The sequence below is a fragment of the Oncorhynchus masou genome, chromosome 22, assembly GCF_036934945.1.
Source record: "Oncorhynchus masou masou isolate Uvic2021 chromosome 22, UVic_Omas_1.1, whole genome shotgun sequence".
NCBI lineage: Eukaryota > Metazoa > Chordata > Actinopteri > Salmoniformes > Salmonidae > Oncorhynchus > Oncorhynchus masou.
Genome location: NC_088233.1, coordinates 53,645,874 through 53,662,076, shown reverse-complemented (window position 1 = coordinate 53,662,076; position 16,203 = coordinate 53,645,874). Strand labels below are relative to the sequence as shown.

At 43.8% G+C, this 16,203-nt stretch overlaps 1 protein-coding gene and 1 pseudogene across 1 annotated transcript; both read left to right on the top strand.

Annotated features, from left to right (window-relative positions):
* Positions 1-518: 518 nt before the first annotated feature.
* On the top strand, positions 519-1,949 carry LOC135508758 (beta-crystallin A1-like). The gene is made up of 4 exons (XM_064928986.1): positions 519-685; positions 911-1,052; positions 1,391-1,533; positions 1,785-1,949. The coding sequence occupies exons 1-4, from the start codon at positions 519-521 to the stop codon at positions 1,930-1,932; spliced, it is 600 nt and encodes a 199-aa protein (XP_064785058.1). The 3' UTR covers positions 1,933-1,949.
* A 2,863-nt stretch (positions 1,950-4,812) lies between these two features.
* Positions 4,813-16,203, top strand: part of LOC135508864 (F-box only protein 40-like) — a 48,580-nt pseudogene continuing 37,189 nt past the window's right edge.

The window sequence follows — 16,203 nt, the reverse complement described above, 5'->3', positions numbered from 1 at the left end:
GTTTTATTTGGAGGATTACAATATTACTATTTGAAAGGCTTCAGTTTAGGTGGATCATGGTATAAAATAGTCTGACAACCATTGAGGCTCTGGTGACAGGGAGCTTCAGTGGAGAGGTATGAATGACTGGTCATGAATGCATAGATCACTCTGTTTATTTAATAGGGCTGGTCAGGCATCTGTCTATGGCTTTACCTCATGATTCAATGAACTGTGTTGTTCTGTGTAGCTACAGGTCAGTGGACCAGAGGCTATGCGAGCTTCAAGACAGGGTGGGATTTCATGGTGTAGACGTCCTAAAAATATGTTTTGTCATGAATTAACTGAATTATTTATTTGTATATCAGACTATTTCCGTGAGAGCTTCTATGTTTTTATACAGTGATGAATGTCTATGTGCAGAGACATGCTTAGAGAAGAATGTAAGTATGGATGATAATGTTTATTTGTTTTAACTCATCTCCCCGTCTCCCTCCCTCCTCTCTCTCTCCAGGTCAGCACTGAGACAGAAGGACATAATGGCTCTGACCAAACCTATGAATACCATGCCCATGGGCCCATGGAAGATCACAGTGTACGACCAGGAGTACTTCCAGGGAAAGCGTATGGAGTTCACCGCCTGCTGCCAAAACATCATGGAGTGTGGCATGGAGAACATCCGATCCCTGAAGGTTGAGTGTGGAGCGTAAGTAGTCCCAAAACCCTTTACAGTGGGCACTAACTAATCACTCTCTCTCCTTATTCATCTCTTCCTTCAATTCTCTATCCATCCATCACTGTCTTTCCTTCCTTGATTTCAATCTCACTCTTTTCTCTTTACCTCCCTACCTTCCTTTGTCTTCCTACATCACCCTCTCTCTCATTCAATCTCCCTCCATCACTATCTCCCTCTTTCCATCTCCCTTTCTAGTTGGGTGGGTTATGAGCACTCCAGTTTCATTGGCCAGCAGTTTGTCCTGGAGAAGGGAGACTACCCCCGTTTCGAGGCCTACAGCGGCAGCAACTCCTACCGCATCGAGAGGATGATCTCCTTCAGACCCATCTGCTCCGCTGTGAGCCACTCCACATTATCACGGATCATCACATTATCACGGCAACATTATCAACAGTATCTACAATACATTAAATCACACTTTTTTACTTTACTACATAATGAACATAACATACCATCATGTTACCATGCCAATGTTACCAGATTATATTTACACTGCATAACATTTTATAACCTTATGATACATTCAATTATCAATAACAATATATGAAATACTATAAGAATGTAAACTGTGTGTTAAAATGTCTCTCTCTCTTTTCATCCCATCATCTCTCTATCGCTCATCGCTCTCACCATCCCTCTTTTCTCTATCTATCTCCTTCTCTCCATCTCTATCAGAGCCACAAGGAGTCCCGCATAACCATCTATGAGAAGGAGAACATGATTGGCCGCCAGTTTGAGATGTGTGATGACTACCCCTCCCTGCAGGCCATGGGCTGGTTCAACAATGAGGTTGGATCCATGCACATCCAGAGCGGAGCGTAAGTATACTAATGCCATGACAGGGACACTTCATACTAAATATACTACCACTGCTACTTCTGTACACAATTGCCGCCGACTACTAATACTCTACAACTACTTGTACACTACCGACCCAGACCAATCTTTACTACTAATAATGACTGCTTCTACAACTCGTGCTACTACTGCTAGTACATTTCTAGCACAGACTCACCTCACCTCACAGTAACAGTGTATCTGATTTGCCTGCTCTCGTCTCTCCCTGTAGCTTCGTGTGCTACCAGTTCCCCGGCTACCGTGGCCACCAGTACATCATGGAGTGTGACTGCCATGGAGGAGAGTACAAGTGTTACCGTGAGTTTGGCTCCCACGCCCAGACCCCTCAGATCCAGTCCATCAGGAGGATTCAGCACTGAGCAGGAACCACATTCATCCCTCCTCTTCTACACCTCCACGACTTCTTCTTCTTCTTCTACTACCTACTCCTCTTCCCACTCTTCTCTCCCCTCTCCTACACCTCCTCTCCCTTGCCCCTCCCAGTTCCACTAATCAGGCTAGTGAAGGCGGGATTCTGGGCCGGTCCTCAGGTGCTTACTGACGACGTTACGTGCTCATGGCACAAAAGAAAAAAACAGACAAAAAACAAATTGAAAGAAAGAAAGAAAGATAGATAGAGGGAATAACAGAGCTGAGAAAAACAGTACCATGGAAGAATACATCCGCGACTCCTCCCAGAGGCTGATCGCAGAACTATGAAAACACCTCAGGACCTTTTGCTTGTCTTCATCCACATCATCATCAGCTTCTTTTTCACCATCATCATCACTATTTCCTGTCACTGTGGTTGTCATGGTAAACATTGTATGAGATTGATGAATAAAGAGATTGAGCAAAAGAAAGCAAGAGACAAGACAATGACTGGCTTGTAACTCACACTGTGTTTGTCCTGTCCCTCCCTCCCTCCCTCGCACACACACACACACACACACACAAATATTGGGGAGAGGGGGGATTCAGATGAGGCTTGGCTTGGGAATATTGTACTGCATAGTGTCTTGATTGAAAGGGGTGGAGCCAAAGGATTTATGAGGGGGGCGTGGCAGGAGTGTAACGGTTTTCTTTATGCGAAAGAGAGTCGGACCAAAATGCGGCGTGGCTATTGAGATTCATGTTTAATAAATTTAAAAAAAAACTAAACACAAACACTACAAAACAAGAAACATAACACGAAAACCGAAACTATACTGGTGCAAAGTAACACATAGACAGTAACAAGGACAATCACCCACGACACACTCAAAGAATATGGCTGCCTAAATATGGTTCCCAATCAGAGACAATGATAAACACCTGCCTCTGATTGAGAACCACTTCAGACAGCCATAGACTAAGCTAGAAACCCCACTAAGCTACAATCCCAATACCTGTGAAAACCCCCAAGACAAAAACACACCACATAACAAAACCCATGTCACACCCTGGCCTGACCAAATGAATAAAGAAAACACAAAATACTAAGACCAGGACGTGACAAGGAGGTAATACAATTTGGTTATAAAATGTTATAACTGTGGGGTCACCATGATATGATTACTTTGATCCGAACATGCTCTGATCTTTTTATTTTTTAAATCCATTTTGGCTAATAATTTTGCACGCCCAATTTTTCAGTTTTTGATTTGTTAAAAAGTTTGAAATATCCAATAAATGTTGTTCCACTTCATGATTGTGTCCCACTTGTTGTTGATTCTTCACAAAAAATACAGTTTTATATCTTTATGTTTGAAGCCTGAAATGTGGCAAAAGGTCGCAAAGTTCAAGGGGGCCGAATACTTTCGCAAGGCACTGTATACGTCATAGAACGTAGGGTTATTTGTTCAGACATGTCTGAGTGAAACAAGATATACCCAGTCAAACAGCTATGGGGCTTGGTCAAGTACCCACCATGTAGATTAAAACACCTGAGAAATCTATCAAGGGGTCTAGTCTACTAAGGCCACCAAGAGGGTCCATCCGGAAAATGAAGACGCAAAGATTGTGTCATCTCCCAAGGAACCAATGCCTAATTTGACACAAATTCTTCAAATACATCCAGACATGTTGGGGCATGAGTAGAAATGTTCAGATGGTCGTATTGGAGGTGTTTTCATGCCTTCACAACCTATGCTTACATTTTACTCAATGAAATGAAGGCAAGGTAGATTTTACCTCAAGTGAACGGAGGATGTGTTTTATGTGTCTCAGTCAAAATATATTCCTAATAGAATAGAAATGTATTGAAGGGTTGAGGCTGTCAGATCAGAGTTAATCCCGTCGGATGTTGAAGATTAATTCGAGTGTGACTGTGGGTGGTAGCACTTACGCCCCTGCATCTATCTACCAGAACAACAGGTTAAAAAGAGGGAAGACAACCAATCGACACGAGTTGCTTCCAGCAATTGAGGAGTATGTCTCAAGATGATCCACAATGTGACCTCCAAGACCGTGGATCTAGTGACTGGTGTTGTGAGGCCTTGGATGGCAACGCAGAGACCGGCTATCCTGACTCATACCTTTACCAAAAACTCTGGATTATTTTCTGTGAATGAACTACCACTGGCTCGATCAGATTGCTTCAGAAATAGGACCTTTGAATCTAACATACCTACAAAACAATGCGGACAGTTGTCTCACCACCCCCTTTGTAAAGATTATCAAGGCAACATTGGCTCTTATTCTGGAACATATCAATGCGATCAAGCTAAATAAATCAGGCATAGGGTGTAAGGTGGCCATCCTAGCCAACTAGAAGTTTATTATTTTGAGCGCTACAGTACTTTGAGGACATCGCACAATGACTTTTTACAACAAGACTGAAACACGTCTTGGCCAGGGTTCTGAAAGCTTTTGGTTTTCCACCACTGTCCAAGGGGCAGCTGAAACAATTGTGTGTGATCTCAAGGAAGAACCATACATTGTACAAAGGTTAAGAGAAATCGGGGAAAACTCCTCGATCAAAAGAGTGAGCAAACTGTTTTACGCTGTGGATATTGGGTTGGTGAATCTGAATCAAAAGCCACTTATTCAACTTTGTTGGAAATCTGACCAACGTTTTTTGGCTTTGGAGATGAAGGCTACAGGGCTGAGTTTACGTTCCAAAACACGGGAACAACGATATGGGAGGACGGAATGGTGGACTGGAGGGCACTCACAGGACTCTTAACCGACGTGGAACTACAAGATAAGGAAAAGCAGGTCTTCCGATATTCAGGTGCCCATGCGGTGATTTTCATCCTCAACCAGGAGATCGTGGAGTCATGACGTTGAAGCCACGGGAGGCCGAGGATGACTTTGTGTACGGAAGCCATGGTGATAAGAAAGGCAAGGCTTTCTTGGTGCAAGGGTCCCACCATGAAGGTGAGTGGTGATGTGCGTGATAGTGCCTGATCCCAATGGTCGTTTATCCAAGGCTTGAACAGGAAAAGGAGAGGAGAGCGGGTATGCCGTGATGTTCAGGGAGGAGACGAGGGCCTGGTCAATAAAATCCCCACATCACCGGAGTCCACTAGAGCCATGGAGACAACACTTGAGGGACAGCCACCCAGTGAAAAGGAAACCAGGAAGGGTATTGAGGAAAACGATGATGAAGCAATACTCACGCCTACCCTGGGAGACGGAGGTTACGGGGCCGTCCCTCTGCCCCAGTGGACTTCGGGTTAGGATGCACAGGACATCGCTGGAGCCGGTACCTTTCCTGGCTGCAATAGGGACACAGCCCCAGCGATGTTGCTCTGCCACGGATAGGTGTGCGACCCCTATCTCCAAAGGTTCAGGCTCTGCCTAAGGACGGCCAAAAGAGGAGGGTGAGGAGAAAGGAGGGCATCGGCGCTCCAAAAGTAGGTTGTCCAGCGCATCCAGGAAAGGTTATCGTTAAGCGCCAGCTCATTCCATCTGCTGGAGGCTGCCACTGACCGGAAGGCGAGGTGGTCTGGGTTCCTGTAGTAACCAAAAAAGTCTTTATATTTTATATTTGCGATTCTTCAAAGTAGCCACACTTTGCCTTGATGACAGCTTTACACACTCTTGGTATTCTCTCAACCAGCTTCATGAGGTGGAATGCATTTCAATTAATATACGGGTATACAGAAGATAACTATTTGTTAAAAGACCAAGTCCATACTATGACAAGAACAGCTCAAAGTTGCAAAGAGAAATGACAGTCCATCATTACTTTAAACATGAAGGTATGAACTTTTAAATTTTCTTCAAGTGCAGTCGCTAAGACAATCAAGTTCTATGATGAAACTGGCTCTCATGAGTACTGCCACAGGAAAGGAAGACCCAGAGTTACCTCTGCAGCAGAGGACAAGTTAATTAGAGCTACCAGTCTCAGAAATTGCATCCCAAATAAATACTTCACAGAGTTCAAGTAACAGACACATCTCAACATCAACTGTTCAGAGGAGACTGCGTGAATCAGGCCTTCATGGTCGAAATGTTGCAAAGAAACCATTACTAAAGGACACCAATAAGAAGAGACTTGTTTGGATCAAGAAACATGAGCAATGGTCATTAGACCGGTGGAAATCTGTCCTTTGGTCCAAATTTGAGATTTATGGTTCCAACTGACAGATGAACGGATGATCTCCGCATGTGTGATTTCCACCTTGAAGCATGGAAGAGGAGGTGTGATGGTGTGGGGGTGCTATGCTGGTGACACGGTTTGTGATTGATTTAGAATTCAAGGAACACTTAACCAGCATGGCTACCACAGCATTCTGAAGTGATACGGCTTTCCATCTGGTTTGCGCTTAGTGGGACTAGCATTTGATTTTCAACACAACAATGACTCAACAGACCTATAGGCTTTGTACAGTCTATTTGACCAAGAAGGAGAGTGATGGATTGTTGTATCAGACCACCTGGCCTCCATAATGTAACGACGTTCTTCTGTTGAAGGAGGAGCGGACCAAAATGCAGCGTGGTGGTTACTCATGTTTATTAATGAAAATACGACTAGACATGAAATAACTGAATGTACAAAACAACAGACGGCACGTGAAAAACTATACAGCATATCTGGTGAACATAAACACAGAGACAGGAACAATCACCCACGAAACACTCAAAGAATATGGCTGCCTAAATATGGTTCCCAATCAGAGACAATGAAAATCACCTGACTCTGATTGAGAACCGCCTCAGGCAGCCATAGACTATGCTAGACACCCCACAAAACCCCAAGACAAAAACACACCACAATAACCCATGTCACACCCTGGCCTGACCAAATAAATGAAGATAAACATAATATGCTAAACATAATCTAAACATAATCTAAACAGGGGGGGAACATGAGGAGATTGGCTGAGTCAGGTTGGAGACCTGAGCCAACTCCTCATGCTTACCGTGGGGAGCGTGTAACTGGTCAGGCACCGTGTTATGCAGAGATGCGCACGGTGTCTCCAGTTCGCATTCATAGCTCAGTGCGCTCTATTCCAATTCCTCGCATTTGCCGGGCTAGAATGGGCTTCCAGCCAGGACGTATGGTGACGGCTCAGCGTACCTGGTCTCCTTGGACCAGGTTAACCTGCGCCGGCTCTGCATACTGTGTCTCCGTTGCGTCTGCACAGCCCAGTGCATCCTGTGCTAGCGCCCCGCACTTGTCGGGCTAAAGTGAGCATCCAAGCATGACGCATTGTGCCATCTCTACGCTCCAGATCTCCAGTGCACCTCCACAGTCCAGTACGTCCTGTGCCTCCTCCCTGCACTTGCCCTGAGATGCTTGTCTTCAGCCCGGTCAGAGTAAGGAGGGGTGGCTGCATCCAGAACCGGAGCCGCCACGAGGGTAGATGCCCACCCGGACCCTCCCTTATAGGTTCAGGTTAGCGGTCGGTACTGTCACGTTCTGACCTTTAATATGGTATATCCAATATCCAAGCCTCTTGGACCTAGAGCTCCGGTACCGCTTGCTGTGCGGTAGCAGAGAGAACAGTATATGAATAGGGTGGCTGGAGTCTTTGACAATTTTAGGGCCTTCCCCTGACACCGCCTGGTATAGAGGTCCTGGATGGCAGGCAGCTTTGCCCCAGTGATGTACTGGGGCATACGCACTACCATATGTACTGCCTTGCGGTTGGAGGCCGAGCAGTTGCCAATCATTTATTTTATTTTATTTAACTAGGCAAGTCGGTTAAGAACAAATTCTTATTTTCAATGACGGCCTAGGAACAGTGGGTTAACTGCCTGTTCAGGGGCAGAACGACAGTTTTGTACCTTATCAGCTCGGGGATTTGAACTTGCAACCTTCCAGTTACTAGTCCAACGCTCTAACCACTAGGCTACCCTGCCGCCCCATGATGCAACCAGTCAGGATGCTCTCGGAACTTTTGAGGATCTGAGGACCCATGCCAAGTATTTTCAGTCTCCTGAGGGGGAATAGGTTTTGTCCTCTTCACGACTGCCTTGGTGTGCTTGGACCATGTTAGTTTGTTGGTGATGTGGACACCAAGGAACTTGAAACTCTCAACCTGCTCCACTACAGCCCCGTCGATGAGAATTGGGGTGTGCTTGGTCCTCCTTTTCCTGTAGTCCACAATCATCTCATTTGTCTTGATCACATTGAGGGAAAGGTTGTTGTCCTGGCATGACACAATATAAACTCACATTTTCAATTGGATTTGTTTGACATCAGTACAAATGCGAAGGAAAATGATAACAACAAATTCATGTTAACCTGTTTAGATATTTTATGTAGTCTGGAGGTAAAGAAGCTTTTGATTCCATTTTTTTAAAGATGAACACCTGATAATATTCCAATGTACAAAGGAAAGGAATATTTGTTTTCACATTTTGAACAACAATATGACATTCTAGTTGTCAAATTCTTGAGGCAACCTGAAGAGATTTCACCCCATGCTTCCCGAAGCACCTCCTTCAAGTTGAATTGGCTTGATGGGTACATCTTACATACCATACGGCCAAGCTGCTCCCACAACAGCTAAATATAGGGTTGAAATCTGGTGACTGTGCTGGCCTCTCCTCTGTCCAGTGTCTGTGTTATTTTGCCCATCTTAATCGTTTCTTTTTATTGGCAAGTCTGAGATATAGCTTTTTCTTTGCAGCTCTGCATAGAAGGCCAGCATCCCGGAGTCGCCTCTTGACTGTTGATGTTGAGACTCGCTTTGAGGACAATACAGTGCCACTGACACGGCCCGCAACCAAAACATGCGTACTCTCCTTCACTGCAGCCGACGTGAGGAAAACATTTAAACGTGTCAACCCTCGCAAGGCTGCAGGCCCAGACGGCATCCCCAGCCGCGCCTTCAGAGCATGCGCAGACCAGCTGGCTGGTGTGTTTACGGATATATTCAATCAATCCCTATCCCAGTCTGTTGTTCCCACATGCTTCAAGAGGGCCACCATTGTTCCTGTTCCCAAGAAAGCTAAGGTAACTGAACTAAACGACTACCGCCCCGTAGCACTCACTTCCGTCATCATGACGTGCTTTGAGAGACTAGTCAAGGACCATATCACCTCCACCCTACCTGACACCCTAGACCCACTCCAATTTGCTTACCGCCCAAATAGGTCCACAGACAATGCAATCTCAACCACACTGCACACTGCCCTAACCCATCTGGACAAGAGGAATACCTATGTGAGAATGCTGTTCACAGCTCGGCATTTAACACCATAGTGCCCTCCAAGCTGGTCATCAAGCTCGAGACCCTGGGTCTCGACCCCACCCTGTGCAACTGGGTACTGGACTTCCTGACGGGCCGTCCCCAGGTGGTGAGGGTAGGCAACAACATCTGCACCCCGCTGATCCTCAACACTGGGCCCCACAAGGGTGCGTTCTGAGCCCTCTCCTGTACTCCCTGTTTACCCACGACTGCATGGCCACGCACGCCTCCAACTCAATCATCAAGTTTGCGGACGACACAACAGTGGTAGGCTTGATTACCAACAACGACGAGACGGCCTACAGGGAGGAGGTGAGGGCCCTCGGAGTGTGGTGTCAAGAAAATAACCTCACACTCAACGTCAACAAAACTAAGGAGATGATTGTGGACTTCGGGAAACAGCAGAGGGAACACCCCCCTATCCACATGGAACAGTAGTGGAGAGTGTAGTAAGTTTTAAGTTCCTCGGCGTACACATCACAGACAAACTGAATTGGTCCACTCACACAGACAGCATCATGAAGAAGGCGCAGCAGTGCCTCTTCAACCTCAGGAGGCTGAAGAAATTTGGCTTGTCACCAAAAGCACTCACAAACTTCTACAGATGCACAATCGAGAGCATCCTGGCGGGCTGTATCACCGCCTGGTACGGCAACTGCTCCGCCCACAACCGTAAGGCTCTCCAGAGGGTAGTGAGGTCTGCCCAACGCATCACCGGGGGCAAACTAACTTCCCTCCAGGACACCTACACCACCCGATGTCACAGGAAGGCCATAAAGATCATCAAGGACAACAACCACCAGAGCCACTGCCTGTTCACCCCGCTATCGTCCAGAAGGCGAGGTCAGTACAGGTGCATCAAAGCTGGGACCGAGAGACTGAAGAACAGCTTCTATCTCAAGGCCATCAGACTGTTAAACAGCCATCACTAACATTGAGTGGCTGCTGCCAACACACTGACTCAACTCCAGCCACTTTAATAATGGGAATTGATGGGAAATGATGTAAAATATATCACTAGCCACTTTAAACAATGCTACCTTATATAATGCTTACATAGCCTACATTATTCATCTCATATGTATACGTATATACTGTACTCTATACCATCTGTTGCATCTTTATGTAATACATGTATCACTAGCCACTTTAACTATGCCACTTTGTTTACATACTCATCTCATATGTATATACTGTACTCAATACCATCTACTGTATCTTGCCTATGCCGCTCTGTACCATCACTCATGCATACATCTTTATGTACATATTATTTATCCCCTTACACTTGTGTCTATAAGGTAGTAGTTTTGGAATTGTTAGCTAGATTACTTGTTGGTTATTACTGCATTGTCGGAACTAGAAGCACAAGCATTTCGCTACACTCGCATTAACATCTGCTAACCATGTGTATGTGACAAAAATACAATTTGATTTGACAAGCCAACTATCCTACAGGACCTACTTTTGTCACACCTGAACTACTATTCTGTTGTCTGGTCAGGTGCCACCAAGAGGGACTTAGGAAAATTACAATTGGCTCAGAACAGGGCAGCACGCCTGGCCCTTAAATGTACACGGGAGCTAACATTAGTGATAGGCATGTCAATCTCTCATGGCTCAAAGTGGAGGAGAGATTGACTTCATCACAACTTGTTTTTTTGTAAGAAGTGTTGGAAAGCTGAATGCATTGAGCTGTCTGCTTAAAGTACTGGCACACAGCTTGGACACCCATGCATACCCCACAAGACATGCCACCAGAGTTCTCTTCACAATCCACATCTCCAGAACAGACTATGGAGGCGCAAAGTACTACATAGAGCCATGACTCCATGGAACTGATGCAAGTAGTGGAATCCAATTAAGAAAACGGATAAAAATACACCTATGGAACAGCGAGGACTGTGAAGAGACACGCACACAGGCACACAAACTCTCTACACACGTACAGTGTAATATTGTTGTATTGTGGAATTATACATTTTGTTTTGTAGTGGTGTAATAATGTTATATGATGTACTGTTTTATATTTTGTTTTATATGTAATATATTACGTGACTTAATGTGTTTGGACCCCAGCAGCTAATGGGGACAAACAAATACATACAAATACAAACACTGCCTGGAAATAATAGTTTTTTGCATGGACATTGCCATTGATGACTTCCACCATTTTAAAGTAGTCAACTGGGTGGGACTTCCTATGGGTTTAGGATGGATCACACAATTACATCCAGGTCATCAGGAGGGATCTGCCAAGGAATTATACTTGTGAGCAAATATTCCATAACTGCAGGTGAAAGTAAATCGGCAGCCTTGGCTTCATACCAGTTCAAACAACACACTCCAAGTGGCAGTATGCACCCTTTAAGTGTGCTTACCAACTCAAGTAGGATAATAAGAAAATTGACTTCTTCAAAATGGAGATGGCCTCAATGGCACTGCCCAATGGGATACAAAGATGTGATGTTTAACTAAGTCCATGTGAGGAACACTCCATATATAGCGCAGTGTCCTCCAGTGGTTGTTTACAAAACAACTAGCATGAAAGTAAAGCTTTGATTGCCCCAGTTGGATATCAACTCCTGCCTCCCACTCTTAGTACATTATAGCCCTAGACCTCAGACAAGGCTTGGTGGCCCCTTGTAGAGCTGAAAACAACTGAATGGGTGTAAGCAATATGGCAAGCAACTCTGTCCAACCCACGAAAGCCTGCCTGCCTAACCCATGACAGTTTCTACCATGGGGAGACAGTCAGACACACTGACACTTATCATTACAGACACACTGAATTGATTGTCAACATGACATCCATGTTGAATCTATAATGCATTGAAACACAAATAAAATACATGCAGTGGTTTCTTTCTGTCTGTCTCACGGTGTAACCTGACTCCACTGCTCCAGAGAGAGACCCCCTTCACCCTGCGGACCAGAATGCAACCTGGCTATATTTAAACTGCCCTAGTCAATCTCGTTATGAACTTTCAGGACTGTAACGCATATGCACGGATGACTGACTGACTAACCGACTGTCTGTATGACTGACTGTCTGACTGATAAGGTGACTGACTTGAATAGTTATTATAAAAGCTAATAGCTGGACCTCAGCCTCAGAGGAGAGAGAGACAAGAAGAAAGACTCTTCAGCGTTCATACCCTGGTAAGACAACACTGTGTCAGATTAGTAAATACACTGTTCTGAACTCCTGGTTCTGGAGGGTTGCAGTCAATTCCATTTTTTTTCTCATATACAAGCACAGATTTTCTTGGGGGGGAGTTGGAATTTTTGTTTATTTCCTGAATTGACTGAATTAAATGGAATTGAGGTGGTGACACTACTAAGCGTCGCTCAGTTCGCCACACTGATTTAAGACAATGCCCTAACCCTGGTTGCACTATGAGCAGGGTTCTGTCCTAGCCCAGCACTAACACATGATATTCAGCTAATCAAGGTCTTGATGAATTAGTTGATTATTTAAATCAGGTGTGTTAGTATTGGGTTGGGACAAATACCTCCACAAGTCGCAGCTCTCTTGGACCACAAGATATACAGATATACTGTAAATTCTGGATTAGAGGTCAATTCTGGATTGGCTCCTAGCCACAGACAGACTAGATATAGACAATTTGTTGGTGATCAATTCACACTTTTACTTGACATTTCTGGTCATAGAGAGAATTGCTTCTCAGCTACAATAGTTAAAAAACCTATTTGATTGAGTTGAAGTTATAGTCTAGTTGAAGTTGATGTCTAGTTGAAGTTATAGTCTAGGTGAAGTCGTAGTCTAGTTGAAGTCGTAGTCTAGTTGAAGTCGTAGTCTAGTTGAAGTCGTAGTCTAGTTGAAGTTGTAGTCTAGTTGAAGTTGTAGTCTAGTTGAAGTCGTAGTCTCGTTGAAGTCGTAGTCTCGTTGAAGTCGTAGTATAGTTGAAGTCGTAGTATAGTTGAAGTCGTTGAGTATCTAGTTGAGTTGAAGTTGAAGTCGTAGTTGAAGTCGTAGTCTAGTTGAAGTTGTAGTCTAGTTGAAGTCGTAGTCTAATTGAAGTCGTAGTCTAGTTGAAGTCGTAGTCTAGTTGAAGTCGTAGTCTAGTTGAAGTCGTAGTCTAGTTGAAGTCGTAGTCTAGTTGAAGTCGTAGTCTAGTTGAAGTCGTAGTCTAGTTGAAGTCGTAGTCTAGTTGAAGTCGTAGTCTAGTTGAAGTCGTAGTCTAGTTGAAGTCGTAGTCTAGTTGACGTTGTAGTCTAGTTGAAGTCGTAGTCTCATTGAAGTCGTAGTCTCGTTGAAGTCATAGTCTAGTTGAAGTCGTAGTCTAGTTGAAGTCGTAGTCTAGTTGAAGTCGTAGTCTAGTTGAAGTCGTAGTCTAGTTGACGTTGTAGTATTGTTGACATTGTAGTCTGGTTGAAGTCGTAGTCTAGTTGAAGTCGTAGTCTAGTTGAAGTCGTAGTCTAATTGAAGTCGTAGTCTAGTTGAAGTCGTAGTCTAGTTGAAGTCGTTGTTGAAGTCGTAGTTGTTGACGTCGTAGTCTAGTTGAAGTCGTAGTCTAGTTGAAGTCGTAGTCTAGTTGAAGTCGTAGTCTAGTTGAAGTCGTAGTCTAGTTGAAGTTATAGTCTCATTTACCTGCTCCTGTTTTCCTTTTATTTCTCCTTTTTCTCCTGACAGTTCCCTTGTAGACACAATGATAGTTTGGATTGGCTAGTGCATGTTGAAATGAGTTGTCCCCTCCTCTTTCCCCCTCAATATTCCTGAACTGGGACCTCAGCTGAGAACTACATTCTCTATTCTCTGTTTTCTTGGAAAAGGGGGTTTAGAAATATTAGTGTTATGCCATTGGTATTTTTTTAAATGTCCTCCAAAAAATTGCACAAAGTTGTCAACAGTTTTACTTGAATCACAGAGAAAAATGTATTATAATCTATTCCTTCTGTTTAAATATTCAAGAAAGGTGTTGCTATCTTTTACAGTAAACAATAAAGGATTGTTGGGGGCTAACAGGCTAATATTACAATATTACATTTGTTTGTTGAATAAGAAAAAGGTAGACAGAATTAGAATTACAGATCATACAGACTCATTGAAAGTGAGAAATGCAGCATTCCCTCATTAGAGATCTATCTTTTATCCAGTGCATTTGAAAAGTATTCAGACCCCTTGACATTTTCCACATTTTGTTACATTACATTCTTATTCTAAAATTGATTAAATTAAACATTTTCATCATCAATCTACATACAATGCCCCATAATGACAAAGCGAAAACAGGTTTGTATACATTTTTGCAAATGTATAAAAAATGTAAAACAGAAATACCTTATTTACATAAGTATTCAGACCCTTTGCTATGAGCCTCCATCATTCTTCAATGAGAGAAGTCTGGAATCACCCAGACTCTTCCTGGAGCTGTCCGCCCGGATTGACTCTCTCTGACAGAGCTCCAGGGCTAGGTACTCCCCAAACTGCAGTTAGTTATCCTCTTCCACTTCCGTTTCCACATCTGCCCAATCACACCCTATCTCACTCTCATCTGACCTAAAAACATACTCCACGTCCTCGGTCTTGCGTCTTCTCTCTTTTCCCTCTGAGGAGACGCTTCAGACCTCTAGGTGCTCCTGTTTTATCTCGCACCTTCGGGCCTGTGGCCTCCCATTTCTTCTTGAGCGGGTGCCGAAAGTGTCCATGAGGCGCTGCTTTTTGGTAAGAGGGAAGTTGTGGTAGATAAAGAGGAGCCAACTTTTCAGGGTGTAGGTATTCTGGCCCTGAACATCTCCACCCAGTTTCCAACTGTTCCTTACTATCCCATTTTTTGCGCAACTGTACTCAGCCTGCATGCCATTGCAGGTCTGAGGGCATCATCTGAGTCAACATTAAAGGGGATACTGCGTTTCTGCTTGACCCCCCATCTCGCCCCCAGTGCCTGTCATTCACCGTTCCAACACTGTATGACTTACTTAAATGACTATACCCACATATTGTACTAGGCACTCCCCTCTCATAGTATAAGCTACATTTATAGTCTGATTGTGTCACTATTGTGCGTGTCTTGTCCATGACATCCTCTGGAACCACATACACGTCTGAATATTCACTTTCCAAGAGCCTCCTTTGAGTGTGCCTTTAACACAGTTACCCTCAAGCTCCCCTTTGGTTGCCTGCTTGAGCTCACAATATGGTTTGGCAACGGGCCACCTTGAAGGTGAAGCCCCTTTGCCAACAGTCATTATAATGTTCCTTTACTTCTTAGCGCTTTCTCAAACCAACACAATAACTGGTTAATGAAAAACAGTAAAACGGCTTATTTGATTGAGTGTTTAATAGTCACATGTACAGGGAGCAGATTCATTTGATATGGTTCACAACTGATGGATTTTATTAATTTTTAAAACTTCTTCGGGATGGGTGTCCCATCCACCAGATGGTTGAGCTAACGTAGGCAAATGCGATTAGCATGAGGTTGTAAGTAACAAGAACATTTCCCAGGACATAGACATATCTGATATTGGCAGAAAGCTTAAATTCTTGTTAATCTAACTGCACTGTCCAATTTACAGTAGCTATTACAGTGAAAGAACACCATGCTATTGTTTGAGGAAAGTGCACAATTTTAACTTCAACTAGACTAATAAACAAATTAGGCACATTTGGGCAGTCTTGACACAATTTTGAACAGAAATGCAATGGTTCATTTGATCAGTCTAACACTTTTCACATACACTGCTGCCATATAAATTGCACCTGGGCTGGAATAATACATTATGGCCTTTCTTTTGCATTTCAAAGATGATGGTACAAAAAAATAAAAAACGGTTCGTTTTGCTTTGTATTATCATTTACCAGATCTATTGTGTTATATTCTCCTACATTCCTTTCACATTTCCACAAACTTCAAAGTGTTTCCTTTCAAATGGTACCACGAATATTCATATCCTTGCTTCAGGGCCTGAGCTACAGGCAGTTAGATTTGGGTATGTCATTTTAGACGAAAATGGAAAAAAAAGGGCGGATCCGTAAAGAATTTTTTAGCAAAGTTA